Below are 16939 nucleotides of genomic sequence, written 5' to 3'. Positions count from 1 at the left end.
TGATTCCCTCAAAACTGTAATTGAGTTCAGAGCACAGAAATAGGCCCTTTGGCCCAACATTTCCGTGCCAATAAAATTGACTAAGAAGCTCATTTGTGTCTAAGAACTTTGAAGTTTTTGTACTTCACCGTGGAAAAGCTCATATTTATAGGAAATTTAATAGCGCCTTTGGAAGACTACACAAGAGTCTGGAAAAACAACCAACTGAAAAACCTCACAAAGATTAGCGTATACAGAGCCGTTGTCATACCTACACTCCTGTTCGGCTCCGAATCATGGGTCCTCTACCGGCATCACCTATGGCTCCTAGAACGCTTCCACCAGCGTTGTCTCCACTCCATCCTCAACATTCATTGGAGCATCTTCATCCCTAACATCGAAGTACTCGAGATGGCAGAGGCCGACAGCATCGAATCCACGCTGCTGAAGATTCAACTGCGCTGGGCAGGTCACATCTCCAGAATGGAGGTCCATCGCCTTCCCAAGATCGTGTTATACGGCGAGCTCTCCACTGGGCACCATGACAGAGGTGCACCAAAGAAGAGGTACAGGGACTGCCTAAAGAAATCTCTTGGTGCCTGCCACATTGACCACCGCCAGTGGGCAGATATCACCTCAAACCGTGCATCTTGGCGCCTCACAGTTCGGCGGGCAGCAACCTCCTTTGAAGAAGACCGCAGAGCCCACCTCACTGACAAAAGACAAAGGAGGAAAAAACCAACACCCAACCCCAACCAACCAATTTTCCCTTGCAACCGCGTCTGCCTGTCCCGCATCGGACTTGTCAGCCACAAACGAGCCTGCAGCTGATGTGGACATTACTCCTCCATAAATCTTCGTCCGTGAAGCCAAGCCAAAGAAAGAATCAAAAGTTTTAATAAGCACAGATGTACCAATAAAACAGTTTCTAAATGTAACATAATCTTTGGACTTCTATAAACCTTGGTGCAGAAAATGTCAGCTGAAAGATCAGAGGCAGAATGTGCAGACCTTTTGTCCTGGAGCCACATATTTGTGGAAGAGTTCAACATCTTCTGGATATTCGGAAAGAATGTGAAATGTTGTAGTCTTGAAGAGATGTTCCATCACCTGGAGGAAAAAAAAACATCGTCAACATTAAAATGACCATTCTGGTATAATGAAAGTGAAGCTTCAGAGCAATAAAAAAAACTGAATACAAAATATTAAGAAAGTACCGCTATTCTACATCCATGACATTTCACCCTGGATTTTCTGATTTTTTTTTAGTTTAAGGATGAAGTTATCTGTGAATCACTCAATGCTTAAGTAAAAATGTGTCATATATGTTAGGAAAAAAATAAAGACCTAAAGAATTATTTTAGAAAATTTACAAGAAAGTAAAAATATTTAAAACTTTTTTTTATTGCTGTACAATAGTATCCGTGCTCACATGCTGAGACAAACTGAATAAAAAAACTCACTTTTATTTGCATTAATTTATAGAATATGAATAGAGATCAATCAAAACCTTAAGAAATACCAAAAGCTATGTTACACCATCAACAAGGATGCTGTGGAAAATGCAGCAAAAGGTGAAGCTGAAGGAATTCAGGAGGTCAGGCAGCATCTTGCACAGAAACGGTCAGTCAACATTTTGTGCCAGGACCAGGTACTGACTCCCTCCAGCTTCTCTTTATTCACTCAAGATTCTAGCATCTGCCATTTTTGTACAGCTTCAAATCAAACCGAATTATATAGGTTGTAAAATGCAAATAAATCTCAAAATCCTGCAATTTTGGACTGCTATTAGATTCTAACAACAACAACAAAAATTAATTTCACAGACATGGAAAGCATTTTAAAATTAGTAGCAGCATCAATGGGAGAAAAATAATCCCACAGCATTTATATTCTATCCACAATGGTCATTCTGAGCTCTTATTTGCATCCCATTCCCACACCAATGACATAATCTATAGAAACACTTCATATTCTTCTTGAGCAGTCTACTGCTCAATGGCATAAACAGAATATCCTCATTTCATGTAACAAGTCCCCTCCTTTTTGTTCTTCCCTCCCCCTTTCCTTTCTGTCTCCTTTTCCATCATTCTTAACCTCTTCTCAGGTTACATTGCTATCCACCCCACCTTTTCATTGGATTCTTCTGCTTTCTCCTCTCAGCAACAACCCCACCACTTTGGTTCCATCTGGTCTCTCTTTATTCCATCATTCTCCTCTATTTATCCAATTGCAGTTCTGGCAGCCTTTGTCTTCTTCCATCTGACCAATTTGTTTTTCTTGCCTCTCTCTCCTTTTGTCTGACATCTGCCAATCCTTTATCTCTGTTGGGCATTTTTCACCTTTACTTAGTTCACCAATCCCATATGGGGCCCCTGTCCCATTCCTTCCACCTTGTCCTCTTTACCAATCTCAATAAAGGGTTTTGGCTTGAACGTCAATTATTCTTTTTCTCCCACTGATATAGATTAATCTGCTGAGTTCCTCCATTTTATATTAGTTTTCAATGATGCGAAGGATAGCTGAAAATAGAAGTATAAAAAACTAAAAATACATGACAAACATTAGTTGAAAAGTCAGAAATGACAAATTTTTAGAACTTTATTTCAATCGAATAAGAAACATTGCACGGATCATTTAAACATCGCGGAAATTACCAGCAGGTGACCCAAGGGCCATTTAAAAAAGACCTGACAAAGTGGACACAGAAGAGGGTTACAGGTTAAGCTGAGACATGGACCCCGAGGACATGGTTAAATGAGGATACAGTACTACAGCCCAAGGGCTACTACACTCCCCACCATGCTGACCAGACCCTGGGAGTCAGAAAAAAAACCAGGGGAGATGATGTTTGTGTCATCATCAATTCATTGTTGTGCACAAACATGATGTTTATGCCCCAGTTCTACTCCACCGACCTGGAATATCTGGCGATTCAGTGCCTTCCATTCTATCTTCCAATGGAGTTCACAACCATCATCCTGGTCACAGAGTACATTCTGCCCCAGGCTAACATCAGGCTGGCCCTGGAGGGACTGAACACTGTGATTAGCAGCCACAAGATAGCGCAACCTGATGCTATATTGATCATTGTAGGGGACTTCAATCAGACCAACCTGTAGAAGACTCTAACGAACTACCACCAACATGTCACATGCTAGACCAAAGGAGTCAATATACACCAGCATGAAGAACGCCTATTGAGCCATACCATGACTGCACTTTAGCAAGTCTGATCACCTGGCTGTACTTCTGTTCCTGGCATACAAGCAGAGACTAAGGACCACAGCACCAGTAGTGAATATAGCGAAAGTATGATTGAAGTAGGCAGAGGAGCATCTGCAGGACTGCCTTGATCAGTGGACTGGAACATATTCAACAACTCATCCTTAGACTTGAATGAATATGCAACATGTGCCACCAACTTCACCAAGGCCTTGTGGACGAATGTATGCCCATGCACATACTGGGGACTTCCCAACCACAAGCCTTGGAGATGAATCAGAGGATTTGCAACCCCCTGAGGGCGAGATCCAGGGCGCACAAGGCCAGGGCTCGAGATCTCTACAAGAAGTCCAGGTATGACCTGCAGAAGGCCATCTCTGAAGTAAAGTGGCAATTCTGGAGGAAGCTAGAGACAGATACACATCAGGCTAGGGCAGGGAATACAAGCTATTATAGCCTATAAAACGAGGGCGAACTCCATAGATTGCGGTGCCAATGATAGAACATCATTCATGAGGGTGAACCCTCACAAGGTGTCAGGCCCCAACTGTGTATCTGGTAGGGTACTGAAAATCTGTGCAAATCAACTAGCTGGAGTGCCCAGGGACATTTTTAACTTCTCATTGCTGTTGTCAGTGGTTCCCACCTGCCCAAGAAGAGCAGAATGAGCTACCTCAATTATTATCTCCCAGTAGCACTAACAACTACTGTGATTAAATGCTTTGAGAGTTGGTCATGGCCAAAATTAACACATATACCTAAGCAGAGGTCTGGAACTACTGCAATTCGCCTATCATCACAATTGCTCCACAGCAGATGCAATGTCACTGCTTCTCCACTCACTTTTGGATCACCTTGAAAACAGCAACTCATACATATGGCTGCTCTTCATAGACTATAGGTCAGCCTTTAACACCATTATTCCCTCAGAAAGAAGCTCCAAACCCTGGGCCTCTGCAACTGGATCCTCATCGGAAGACCACATTCAGTACGAATTAGAAACTCTGTCTCCTCCTCACTATCAACACAGGCACACCCCATGAATCCGTGCTTAGCCACTTCTCTACTCACTATACACCCAGGACTGAGTGGCCAGGCACAATTCCAATGCTATCTACACATTTGCCAATGGTTGTTGGCAGAATCACAAATGGCAATGAGGAAGTGTACAGGAGGGAGATAGATCAGCTACTTGAGCGATGTCACACCAACAACCCTGCACACAACATTAGCAAAACCAAGGAGAGGACTGTGGACTTCAGGAGGAAGTTGGGAGAAGATGATCCAGTCCACAAAGGCATCAGCAGTGGAGAGGGTCAAGAACTTCAAATTCATGTATGTCAACATCTCTAAGGATCTGTCCTGGGGCCTCCCTGTTGATGCAATCATGAAGGCGGTTCACCAGCAGCTATGCTTTATGAGGTGTTTGACAAGATTCGGCATATCAAGGAAGACTCCCGTAAACTTCTGCAGGTGTAATGTGGAGAGCATTCTAGCTTGTTGCATCACTGTCTGGTACAGAGTTGCCAATGCTCAGGAAAAGAAAAAACTCCAGAGGGTTGTTAACTTGGCCTACAACATCATGGGCACCAAACTCCACTCCATAGAGGACATCTACAAGAGGTGGTGTCTTAAGAAAGCAGTCTCTATCCTCATGGACCCCCACCACCCAGGATATGTCCTCTTCACTCTGCTTCAATCGGGAAAAAGGTAAAGGACCTAAAGATGAGCACTCAGCAGCACAAGGACAGATTCTTCCCCACTGCCAGCAGATTCCTGAATGAGCAATGAACTAAAGACACTGCCTTATTTTGACTTTTTGTGCACTATTTTAATATTTTTGTAAGAAAGCTTAAATAAATGTTTGCACTGTGATGCTACTGCAAAACAACAAATTTCATAGCTTGTTCATGACAATTCAGATTCTGATTGATCAAACTAATGTTTAAAGTGTGACATAATAGAAAAGCCATGACAAAGTTATGAACCGATTAAAGGGGAAAGTTTCTTAAATAAATAGAAAAGAATGATGTATCATGTCTTCAATAATCAGTATACATTTTCAAAGAAGAACATGGAAAGGAAGCACACATTTACTGGGAAGACACAGAAGAGAACTGAAACAAATAATGGTGATACAGAGTTCAAAACATGTAGAAGTGAAAACCAAAAATATATTTTACGAACATAGTCAGAAAACAACTACAAAACATTAGCACTTCCAGTTAGACTGTTGTGGTTAGTTTAGTTCAAAAGCAAAATATTGTATTTGATGGAAAATGGAATAAACACAGAAAATGCTCTAATTGCTCAGTATTCAGGGAGCATATGTGGAAAGAGAAATAGATCAGGATATTTTAGTTGAATGGGCTTTTAATTGTTTGTAATGTTAGCTCTGCTTCTTTCTCCAGATATTACTTGACCTGATGAGTATTTCCCACACCACTACTTTTTACTTTCCTGGAAGTGTTGCATGTATAGACAATTGTGAACAAGAACTCGAGGATAGTTCACTTAAGAATTTAGGAGAAGCTCTTTGAACGGAAGCCTGATGAAGGATCATATGTTTTGCCAATGGAAATGTTTAATGCACAGATCTTTGCATTTTCAGGAGATCAACTTGGGGCGGCATGTTAGTGTAGCAGTTAGCGCAATGCCTTCACAGCACCAGCAATCGTGACTGGAGTTTAAAGGAATTTGTATGTTTTCCCTGTGTCTGCGTGGGTTTTCCTGGGAGCTCCCATTTCCTCCCACCATTCTAAACGTACAGGGGTTGTATGTTAATTGGGTGGCACCGGCTCGTGGGCCGGAATGGCCTGTTTCCATGCTGTATGTCTAAATTTTAAAATTTAACTGTACAAATATTTGAAACAAGAGAAGATATAAGAATGTAGAGAGAAACAGACATATTTTGGTAACATCTTATCACTGCTACAGTAACTTCCAATCCTGAAAATTATTTCATTATACCACTTTTTAATTATAAACATTATATTTGGATTTTTGTCTTTATTTCATGTATTCCTTGCACATGCATCAAATGGTTTAAACACCTCCTATTAAAATTAAAGGTAAGTCCTTCCATCTATTCAAATCAAACTTAATTTTATTTAATAAAGGTACATCATTTAATTTGTATAAATTTTGATAATCAACATCAACCGTTACACCTAAATATTTAATTTTGTTAGACCACCTAAATTTCATAATCTGATAACAATTTAAATAATTCTCATCTTAAATTGGTAATATCTCACTTTTATCCCAATTAACTTTATAACCAGGCATTTCTTCATATTGCTTCAAAAGGTTCTGAAGTTGCCCCAGAGAATTTCTTGGATGTGTTAAATTTATTAACATCATCTGCAAACAAATTAATTTTATATTCTTCCTCACTGACTTTTATTCCCTTAATATTAACATCCTGTCTAATAACTTGAGCCAATGGTTCTATCAGCGGCAAATGAGGCCGGTGATAGTGGACAGCCTTGTCTAGTTGATCTAGACAAATTAAATGAAAATGACATCTGTCCATTTGTCACCACCCTAGCAGACGGATTTTTATATAAAGCCTTCACCCAACCATTAAAGAGTGGTCCAAATTTAAATCTTTCCAACATTTTGAATAAAAAAATTCCACTCGACTCGATCAAAAGCCTTTTCAGCATCTAATGCTATTATCATTGGTTGGTTTGAGTTGCTTTCTTGATGCATTAATTATTGTAATTAATTTAACAATATTATCAGCTGAATATCTTTCTTTTCTTTGGCTTGGCTTCGCGGACGAAGATTTATGGAGGGGGTAAAAAGTCCACGTCAGCTGCAGGCTCGTTTGTGGCTGACCAGTCCGATGCGGGACAGGCAGACACGATTGCAGCGGTTGCAAGGGAAAATTGGTTGGTTGGGGTTGGGTGTTGGGTTTTTCCTCCTTTGCCTTTTGTCAGTGAGGTGGGCTCTGCGGTCTTCTTCAAAGGAGGCTGCTGCCCGCCAAACTGTGAGGCGCCAAGATGCACGGTTTGAGGCGTTATCAGCCCACTGGCGGTGGTCAATGTGGCAGGCACCAAGAGATTTCTTTAGGCAGTCCTTGTACCTTTTCTTTGGTGCACCTCTGTCACGGTGGCCAGTGGAGAGCTCGCCATATAATACGATCTTGGGAAGGCGATGGTCCTCCATTCTGGAGACGTGACCCATCCAGCGCAGCTGGATCTTCAGCAGCGTGGACTCGATGCTGTCGACCTCTGCCATCTCGAGTACCTCGACGTTAGGGGTGTGAGCGCTCCAATGGATATTGAGGATGGAGCGGAGACAACGCTGGTGGAAGCGTTCTAGGAGCCGTAGGTGGTGCCGGTAGAGGACCCATGATTCGGAGCCGAACAGGAGTGTGGGTATGACAACGGCTCTGTATACGCTTATCTTTGTGAGGTTTTTCAGTTGGTTGTTTTTCCAGACTCTTTTGTGTAGTCTTCCAAAGGCGCTATTTGCCTTGACGAGTCTGTTGTCTATCTCATTGTCGATCCTTGCATCTGATGAAATGGTGCAGCCGAGATAGGTAAACTGGTTGACCGTTTTGAGTTTTGTGTGCCCGATGGAGATGTGGGGGGGCTGGTAGTCATGGTGGGGAGCTGGCTGATGGAGGACCTCAGTTTTCTTCAGGCTGACTTCCAGGCCAAACATTTTGGCAGTTTCCGCAAAGCAGGACGTCAAGCGCTGAAGAGCTGGCTCTGAATGGGCAACTAAAGCGGCATCATCTGCAAAGAGTAGTTCACGGACAAGTTTCTCTTGTGTCTTGGTGTGAGCTTGCAGGCGCCTCAGATTGAAGAGACTGCCATCCGTGCGGTACCGGATGTAAACAGCGTCTTCATTGTTGGGGTCTTTCATGGCTTGGTTCAGCATCATGCTGAAGAAGATTGAAAAGAGGGTTGGTGCGAGAACACAGCCTTGCTTCACGCCATTGTTAATGGAGAAGGGTTCAGAGAGCTCATTGCTGTATCTGACCCGACCTTGTTGGTTTTCGTGCAGTTGGATAATCATGTTGAGGAACTTTGGGGGACATCCGATGCGCTCTAGTATTTGCCAAAGCCCTTTCCTGCTCACGGTGTCGAAGGCTTTGGTGAGGTCAACAAAGGTGATGTAGAGTCCTTTGTTTTGTTCTCTACACTTTTCTTGGAGCTGTCTGAGGGCAAAGACCATGTCAGTGGTTCCTCTGTTAGCGCGAAAGCCGCACTGTGATTCTGGGAGAATATTCTCAGCAACACTAGGTATTATTCTATTTAGTAGAATCCTAGCGAAGATTTTGCCTGCAATGGAGAGCAACGTGATTCCCCTGTAGTTTGAGCAGTCTGATTTCTCGCCTTTGTTTTTGTACAGGGTGATGATGGTGGCATCACGAAGATCCTGAGGCAGTTTACCTTGGTCCCAACAAAGCTTGAAAAACTCATGCAGTTTGGCCCCAGAAAGCCCCCAGAAAGAGGTTCAATGTTGGAAAACTGCAGTCAGACGAAGCGAGAGGAAACTTCCAGGCAAACCTCAAAGCAAAGCTCGACGTTGCAACCCGCCTCACGGACCCGTCCCCTGAAACCCTCTGGGATCAGTTGAAGACTACCATACTGCAATCCACTGAAGAGGTACTGGGCTTCTCCTCCAGGAAAAACAAGGACTGGTTTGACGAAAACAGCCAGGAAATCCAGGAGCTGCTGGCAAAGAAGCGAGCTGCCCACCAGGCTCACCTTACAAAGCCGTCCTGTCCAGAGAAGAAACAAGCCTTCCGTCGCGCATGCAGCCATCTTCAGCGCAAACTCCGGGAGATCCAAAATGAGTGGTGGACTAGCCTCGCCAAACGAACACAGCTCAGCGCGGACATTGGCGACTTCAGGGGTTTCTACGAGGCTCTAAAGGCTGTGTACGGCCCCTCACCCCAAGTCCAAAGCCCGCTGCGCAGCTCAGACGGCAAAGTCCTCCTCAGCGACAAGATCTCCATCCTCAACCGATGGTCAGAACACTTCCAATCTCTTTTCAGTACCAACCGCTCAGTCCAAGATTCCGCCCTGCTCCAGCTCCCTCAACAGCCCCTAAGGCTAGAGCTGGATGAGGTTCCCACCCTGGATGAGACATATAAGGCAATCGAACAACTGAAAAGTGGCAAAGCAGCAGGTATGGATGGAATCCCCCCAGAAGTCTGGAAGGCTGGCGGCAAAACTCTGCATGCCAAACTGCATGAGTTTTTCAAGCAGCTGAATATCTATTCTTAATAAAACCCACTTGATCTACATGTATCAATTGTGGTAAATATTTAGCAAGTCTATTAGCTAAAACCTTTGCTACAATTTTGTAATCCACATTTAATAAAGAAATTGGTCTATAAGAAGCTACTTTCAAAGGATCTTGGTCTTTCTTTGGAATAACATAAATTAACGCCCTAGAAAACGACTGGAAACAAACCCGTTTCAGGAGCTTGCTTCAACACATCCATAAATACCGGAAGCAATAAATAATAAAATTATTTATAAAACTCTAATGTAAATCCATCTTCTCCTGGCGATTTCCCCCTTGGCATAGTTTGTAACATCTCTTTAAGCTCTAAATCAGTAAAAAAACCAATCTAATTCCTCTACATCCTTATCCTTCAAAAAAGGTCAATCTAAATTAGCCAGAAAGGACTCAATTTGATCATTATCCTGAACCACCCCAGAAGTGTATAATTTTTGATAAAATGAACGAAATTCATCATTAATCTCCTGGGGTTTAAGAGTAACTACAGAATTCTTCCTTACTGCATTTATTGTCCTAGACATTTGTTCAGTCTGTAATAGGAAGAGTAAATTGTATTAAAATGAATATATTTCCATGTATTCTTTTCCAATCTATTCCTTGTTCAATACCAAATACCTTTTTTAAAGAATTAAATGCAGCAGTGGGAATATTTTATGGAAAAGTAAATTATCTAGAGTTTCATTACAAAGATTAACAAAGAAATATGTGTTAGGAGTTCTTCAACTACCAAATTTACAGAATTATTATGAAGCTGCACAATTAAATTCATTAACAGGATGTTTCAGATTGACCAACCTCCAATATGGGCTAAAGTTGAATTAGCACAGATTTCTGAATTTCATATACATCAATTTATATATAAATGGAACCCTCATCTTTTACAAAAGTATAAGTTACCAGTGTCGAGACATTTGATGGAGATTTGATATAAAAGAGATCAAACTATAGGAACTAAAGGTAAAGTTTCAGCCAAGACTCCAATATATCAAAATAAAACAATTCCTTTCCCTGTGAATAATCTTTATTTGAAAACTTGGGAAATGAAGGGTATTAAATTGGTAGAGGATTGTTCTGAGTCAGGTACGTTTCTTTCTTTTACTAGACTTAAAGAAAAAATTGGAATATCGCCAAGTTCTTTATTTGCCTATTATCAGGTGTGTGGTTTATTAACAGAAAATTTTGGACAGGATTTGGTATTTCCTGGGCAAACTAAATTCGAGATTTTAATTGTCGATAGTGGGGAAAAAAGGGTTTATTTCAGAAATGTATGCTTTGTTGCAAGAGAAGATGATTAAATTAGACTTATATAAAACGAAGAATAAGTGGGAGGATTTATCTATTTTACTATCTCAGGAGGAATGGATGACTGTGTGCAGATAGTGTAACAAAATTAATTAACGTGAGATATAGATTAGTAAATTATAATTTTTTGCATGTTGTATTTAACTCCTGAGAAGTTAAAAAGATATGGTTTCAGTTCTTCAGATTTATGTTTTTGTTGTGGAACACAAACAGCTACTTTTATTTTTACACTTAGTATGGATTTGTGAAAAAGTTAAATCCTTTTGGGAAAAAAAATTAAGTTTTTGGAAGATTTGTTCAAGATTGAACTAACACTTGATACATTACTTTTCTTATTGGGTTATACTACAACATTAAGGACCGGTTTAAGATTGGATAAATTTCAAATTGTATTTATTCGTCTGGCATTAGCTGTAGCTAGGAAATGTATTGCTATTACATGGAAGAATGACAATTAATTGAACATACAAAGATGACATAATGAATTGAGATCGTGTATTTACTAAGAGAAGATATAACTTAAGGAATAGTTATCCTTTCTTTGTTAAAATGCGGACTCCATATTTGAAATGTAAGGGTTTGGATGTATTGTAAACGTTTTTTTTTTAAGATGTAAAGGGTTGGCACGCTCCACAGCAATGGACAATATGTTTTTGGCTCTTGTATAGGGGTAGTTTGGGGAGGTATGTAGGGCGAAAGGTGGGAGGGGGCTTATTACTAGGGGTATTAGTCTTGAGTAAGGATATTTTGCTATGTATTTTAAATTCTATAAATAAAGTTTTTTTTAAAAAAGTGGGTTAAACACCTGTACAAATGATAAGTCAGCAATTAGAAAATGTACAAACTTGAGATTCTCAAATACTTTTGTTGTATGGTGGTTGATTCAAGGACAAACAACAGTTAAAATATTTTTTTGCATTAATTAAGTAAAATGTCAACAAATATTGCCACAATGCTGACAGAAAACAGGTGGAAGGAGAGGCATTGTGGAGGATGCAGAGTCTACAGAGGGACTCAGACAGATTGGGAGAATGGACAAAGGTGGCAGATGGAATACAGCATATGGAAATGCATCGTCAAAAGGAATAAAGGCATAATGGGGAGAGAATTCAGTAAGCAATGATCCAAAAGGGACTTGGGAATCTATTATAGAATTTTATTCTCTAATTTTTCTGCCCAATTCTGCATCCCGTCCATAACCTTTTGTATCCTTCAACAACCTACCACTCTATCTACAACTCCGCCAACCTTCGTGTCATCCACAAACTTACCATCGACCATCCTTCTCTTCATCCAGGCCATTTACAAAAATCACAAAGAGCAGGAGTCCCAGAATAGATCCTTGGAGCACTCCACAGGTCACCAATCTCCAGGCAGAATACTTTCCTTCCACTACTACTTTCTGCTTTCTACCTGCAAGCCAATTTTTATCCACACAGCCAAGGTTCCACTAATCTCTTGCCTCATGACTTTCTGGATGAGCCTCTCATGGGGGACTTTGTCAAATGCCTTGCTAAAATCCATGCAGACCACATCTACCACCCTCCCCTCATCAATTTCTTTTGTTACCTCCTCAAAAAGCTCACTAAGGTTCATGAGGCACAACCTTCCCTTCACAATACTATCCTCGAGTAGAATGTACTCCTCCAAATGCTCATAGATCTTATCCTTAAGAATCCCCTCTAATAGTTTGCACACCAATGCTGCAAGCCTCACCGGTCTATAATTCCCAGGATTCTCCCTATTACCTTTTTAAAAAAATGAAAAATACATCACCTGTGATTTGAATAGTAGAGCAGTCACAAAGGGCTGAAAAGCCTAATTCTGCTCCCATGTCTTACGTTCTTACTTCACAGGAGGTAAATTGCCATGCTCACAACTTGCAAAGGCTGTAAAGGTTTCTTAATATTACCCCAAATTTTTTGAGCATAATGTTGAAAATATACAGCTTTTATTCAAAAGCTTCATTTAAAAAAGTTTCATGAAAAGCAAGAAAAATTGATTCCAACCATTGATTCTATCTTGTTAATACAATTGAGTTTGGGTTCAACAAGCCACTAGGACTGTACAAATGTGGATTCATGAAAAGACTCTGTGAATTAAAAATAGACACAAGAACACTGAGTGAATGTTGGTGAACACATTTAATCAGACTATTGAAGAAAATGTACCATATTTTGAAAAAAAAAGAGAAAAACAGATCTAAAAGTCTAACTTTGAAATAATGGGCCTGACAACTGGGATTTCACAAATACATTCAAAGAATTTACATTTTTGAAAATGGTTCAATAATGAAATATGATTCTGGCTTTACTGTGAACAAATGGAGAACTTGTTTAGTAGTTACTTCAAAAGCAAGAAATAAAGCCCCTCTTCTGCCTTGCACCATTTGCAAAAAAGTCAAAAGACTGACTGCTAATTTGTAAAATATACAGCCAATTGATGCTGATTATGGGACACACTGCTGTGTCATTACATTGAGCTGCTGAAGCATCAAACCCACCAGGTAATGCTGAGAGTAAGGAAAATCATTAATAATGATATTGTATCTTTACCTCCATGATGTCTTTCAAGCTTTCAGTGAAGGCAAGTTCTGCTTCTACCATGTAAAACTCTGCTAAATGTCTTCTTGTTTGGGAATTTTCTGCTCGAAATGTTGGACCAAAAGTATATACCTGTGTGAAAGCCCTAAGAAATTAATGAAGTATTTTTTATTTCTATCACAATAATAAACAATAAAATGTTTACCCTTTTCTTGACATCTTTCTAGCAATAAAATCACATGTTAGAACATATGGTATTTATATTTTTCTAACAATAAGAATGATTTCAGGCTGGTGATTAATAAGAAATATACTTGCAATGTTCTTACAAGTTTAAAAAAATGGATTTTCATCTTTGGTGATTTGAAGATTTAATTTAGTTGTCCATTTGTTAAACATACACATCCTCATTCATTTATCACGATCAAATCATTCTGGAATGAGTAATTGCATTTTAAACAAAGCACTAATATGAAAATTACTAAATAATTGATAAATGGGCATTACTCAGTATTGCATCCAAGCATGGAAATGATGTACATGCATGACATCTGCCAAGTGCAGATCAAATTATTGTTTTCCAGACCAAATTAAAAATGTCCAATTCGGTAATCTTTTTTTTTTCAGGAAATATTTCACAAATTGGAAAGGAAAGCTTCCACACTGATAGATTTCAGCTGAGCATGACTGATTATATTGAAAAATTGACTTACAACCTATGTATTCATCTTGTGACTTCTCAGGCTATTCATTTGATAACTTGCACAATTTTTTTCCACTCTCAGCACAGTGAAACTTGTTGGATGTATGTTCGTACTTCTATTAACAATCCTTTTTCATCAATAATTATTTTGATCAAAATCTGGTGATAAGCTGAAATCTTTAAATATTTGGCAAATATTCTTTAGTTTTATTAAAGTAGAATACATCATTGGCTCTCTTTCATCAGCTTCAGCACTCAGCAAGATCATAGCTGATCTTCTACCTCCGACTCACTTACTATACTAATCCCATATTCCTCAGTTCCCCCAATATTTAAATATTAATCAAGTTGTAACTTTGAAATTCTCTATCTAAAAGGGCTGTGGAGGCAAAGAATCTTTTTTGTTAAACTAAAGTAATTTCTTCTCACTTAATTGGTTCAGCATCTTGGGACTTTATTGGCACAAACACAAACTACTTTCATCTGGCATCATTTTAAAAAAACAATGGAACAAAGGGAAGCTGACATCTTTTTGACCTTTGAAATGCAGACTGATATTTTATTTAAGAAAGACTGACAGCATTTAGGCAAAAATGGGATAGAGAAAAGGTCATGGGGAATATGAGAATTAAAAACAAAAAGGTTAAATAACTGTAATTAGAAGAAGAATCAATTCAAGTAAGTTTCTAGTTTATGTCACTATATATCAAGGTATGAGGAGAACTCCAGATTCCATTTTACTTAAAAATATCTGTAACTTAAATTAAATACTGACCAACTTTTAATCTTTCAAATGTATTACTGTCTTCAAAGTTTAGGCAATAATTTTCAAATGTGCTAATGCGATCTTATGTTACATAAGATCAGCTAATAAAAATAGATGTAATGATATAATAGATACATTTTGAAATAACTGAAACATTTACAAAATTACGACTCTCACAGGCAAGCTACTCCTATTTCCACCATTTTGCACCAAGATATTGAAATAATCAGATTTCCAGATTCATTTAATACTGGAAAAAGCTTACACGTAGAAAATGCTGAAAGTTCTACACCTTTCCTCTTCCTATACTTACTTTGGCAATGTAAAAAGAACATGATATTTTATTTGGTGGTTATGCAAACATCTAATAAACATTTCCTGAAGTATCTCAATAAAGACACTTTAATTCAGAAAACAAATTTACTCTTCAGGTTTGATAATGTTGTGGCAAACTATTATTATCATTCTGCCTGACTCAAGGCAATGCAGGGCTGGGTGTTTAAGGTCCCCATACAAGGACCAGGAATTGAGAAATACAAGCAACAATTCCATTCTAGTAAGATAGAAATCATTGTTTCATGCTCCATTCTTGGATCTGAACTCATGATTTTATTGTTCAAACGTGAGAAGATTGTAATTATTGTAGGATGCAAAAGGACATACTGGCAATTGAAGGAGGGATTTTTTATATATTGTATATATTTCATAAAGCTTATAGTTGGATGTTGTGAAGTTAGAGAAAAATGACTGAAAGGTGTATATTATCAAAGACAGGGTCGTTCAGCAGAAACAAGCCTTTTGGGTCACTGAGTCTGCACTGATCAGCCACCCATTTGCAGCAATCCTAAATTTTTATTCTCCCCATATTCTCATCAGCAACTGCAACCCCCACATTTTACCACTATGGACAAATAATCTATCAACCCATCTATCTTTGAGATGTGGGAGGAAGGCCAACTGCCCATAGGAAATCTGCAATCATAGAAAGAATATGCAAACTCCACACAAACATCATGAGGCAACTGTTCTAGGATGTGGCGCCCATACTAATGTTAATTAAAACAAATGTTCTAGCATTTGATTTATTCCTCTTATATGATGCAATTATTGGACCTGATTTTCCTCAAGACACCAGTGTTCTCTCATCACCAACTTGTAAGTTAGCTTTTGCATGACATAAATTTCACAAATAAAAATTGTGATACTATTTATATTCATTACTGTATACAAGCAAGCAGACTGTGCTGAACAGTTAAAATGCCATTTACCCTGTCATTACTTCCAAATGCAGTTGTCCAGATACAGTTAAGAAGGATGGAACATCAAAAAAGTGATGACACTTCTCAGTTGATTTGCTTGCAGGCTGTAATAAAAACAATGCATGCTGCATTTAACATTTATTATCTATCTACCTCATAACTATAACATTTAAATCATACTTCAATTTAAATATTTTTTAAAAATAACTCCAATTTAACTCCAGGTAATATGCCCATCATTTACTTGTTATAAAATATATCTTACTTTTCTGCCAGTAAATAGCTTTTCTTTCTACGTTTTCTCTCAATTGCTACAAATTTGTATTCAGATGTGCCATAATTTCCTCCAGTTGAACATGGAAATAAATTATGGCCCAATACTTCGTACTCCTGGCATAAACTGATGACCAAACCAACCATTCCTCTTACATGCCACTGTTACGAGCTCAGAGGACCCCAAAACCCAGCAGCAATAGATATTCACAAAGACAAATGGTTACTTAAACAAAAGATGCTTTTAATTATCTTTAAACATGAATACAGGATGACACTTTAACTTATCACTATTGACTTAACTAACTTAAACCCCTTCTAATTCTGTATGAAATGTGTGTGTAAGTTCAGAAGAGTTCTTGGATTCACAGTCCAATCTCACTTCTCATTCCTCCAAGTTCACTGGTTGCAGGCAATTCTTATACTGTGCACAGAATTTAACATTTATAAAGTTCACCACAGTCAGAAGCAGCAGCTGGGACTAGAACAGGACAAGCTGGCAAGCTTGTGGAAAAACTCCATTTTGAAGACAGGTTGTGAATGCTTAGTTCAGCCTAGTCAAAGCCCTTGTGGTCCATACAAGAGGAGGACTGGCTGCATAATGTTTCACTTGAAGTAA

At 39.1% G+C, this 16939-nt stretch overlaps 1 protein-coding gene across 4 annotated transcripts in view; it reads right to left on the bottom strand.

The window, feature by feature from the left end:
• The window catches only part of nars2 (asparaginyl-tRNA synthetase 2, mitochondrial), a 73132-nt gene that overhangs the window by 41189 nt on the left and 15004 nt on the right, over window positions 1–16939 (bottom strand). For all 4 annotated transcript variants that reach the window (XM_069890981.1, XM_069890983.1, XM_069890984.1 and 1 more), the window contains 3 exons: window positions 16057–16151; window positions 13332–13464; window positions 991–1089 (listed from right to left, as the gene is read on the bottom strand). In XM_069890981.1, coding sequence (XP_069747082.1) covers window positions 991–1089; window positions 13332–13464; window positions 16057–16151 — 327 coding nt within the window. The remainder of the gene's footprint in view (window positions 1–990; window positions 1090–13331; window positions 13465–16056; window positions 16152–16939) is intronic.

Source organism: Narcine bancroftii, chromosome 7, assembly GCF_036971445.1.
Source record: "Narcine bancroftii isolate sNarBan1 chromosome 7, sNarBan1.hap1, whole genome shotgun sequence".
Lineage (NCBI taxonomy): Eukaryota > Metazoa > Chordata > Chondrichthyes > Torpediniformes > Narcinidae > Narcine > Narcine bancroftii.
Note: the sequence above shows the minus strand (reverse complement) of the source record. Positions and strands in the feature narration are given on the sequence as shown.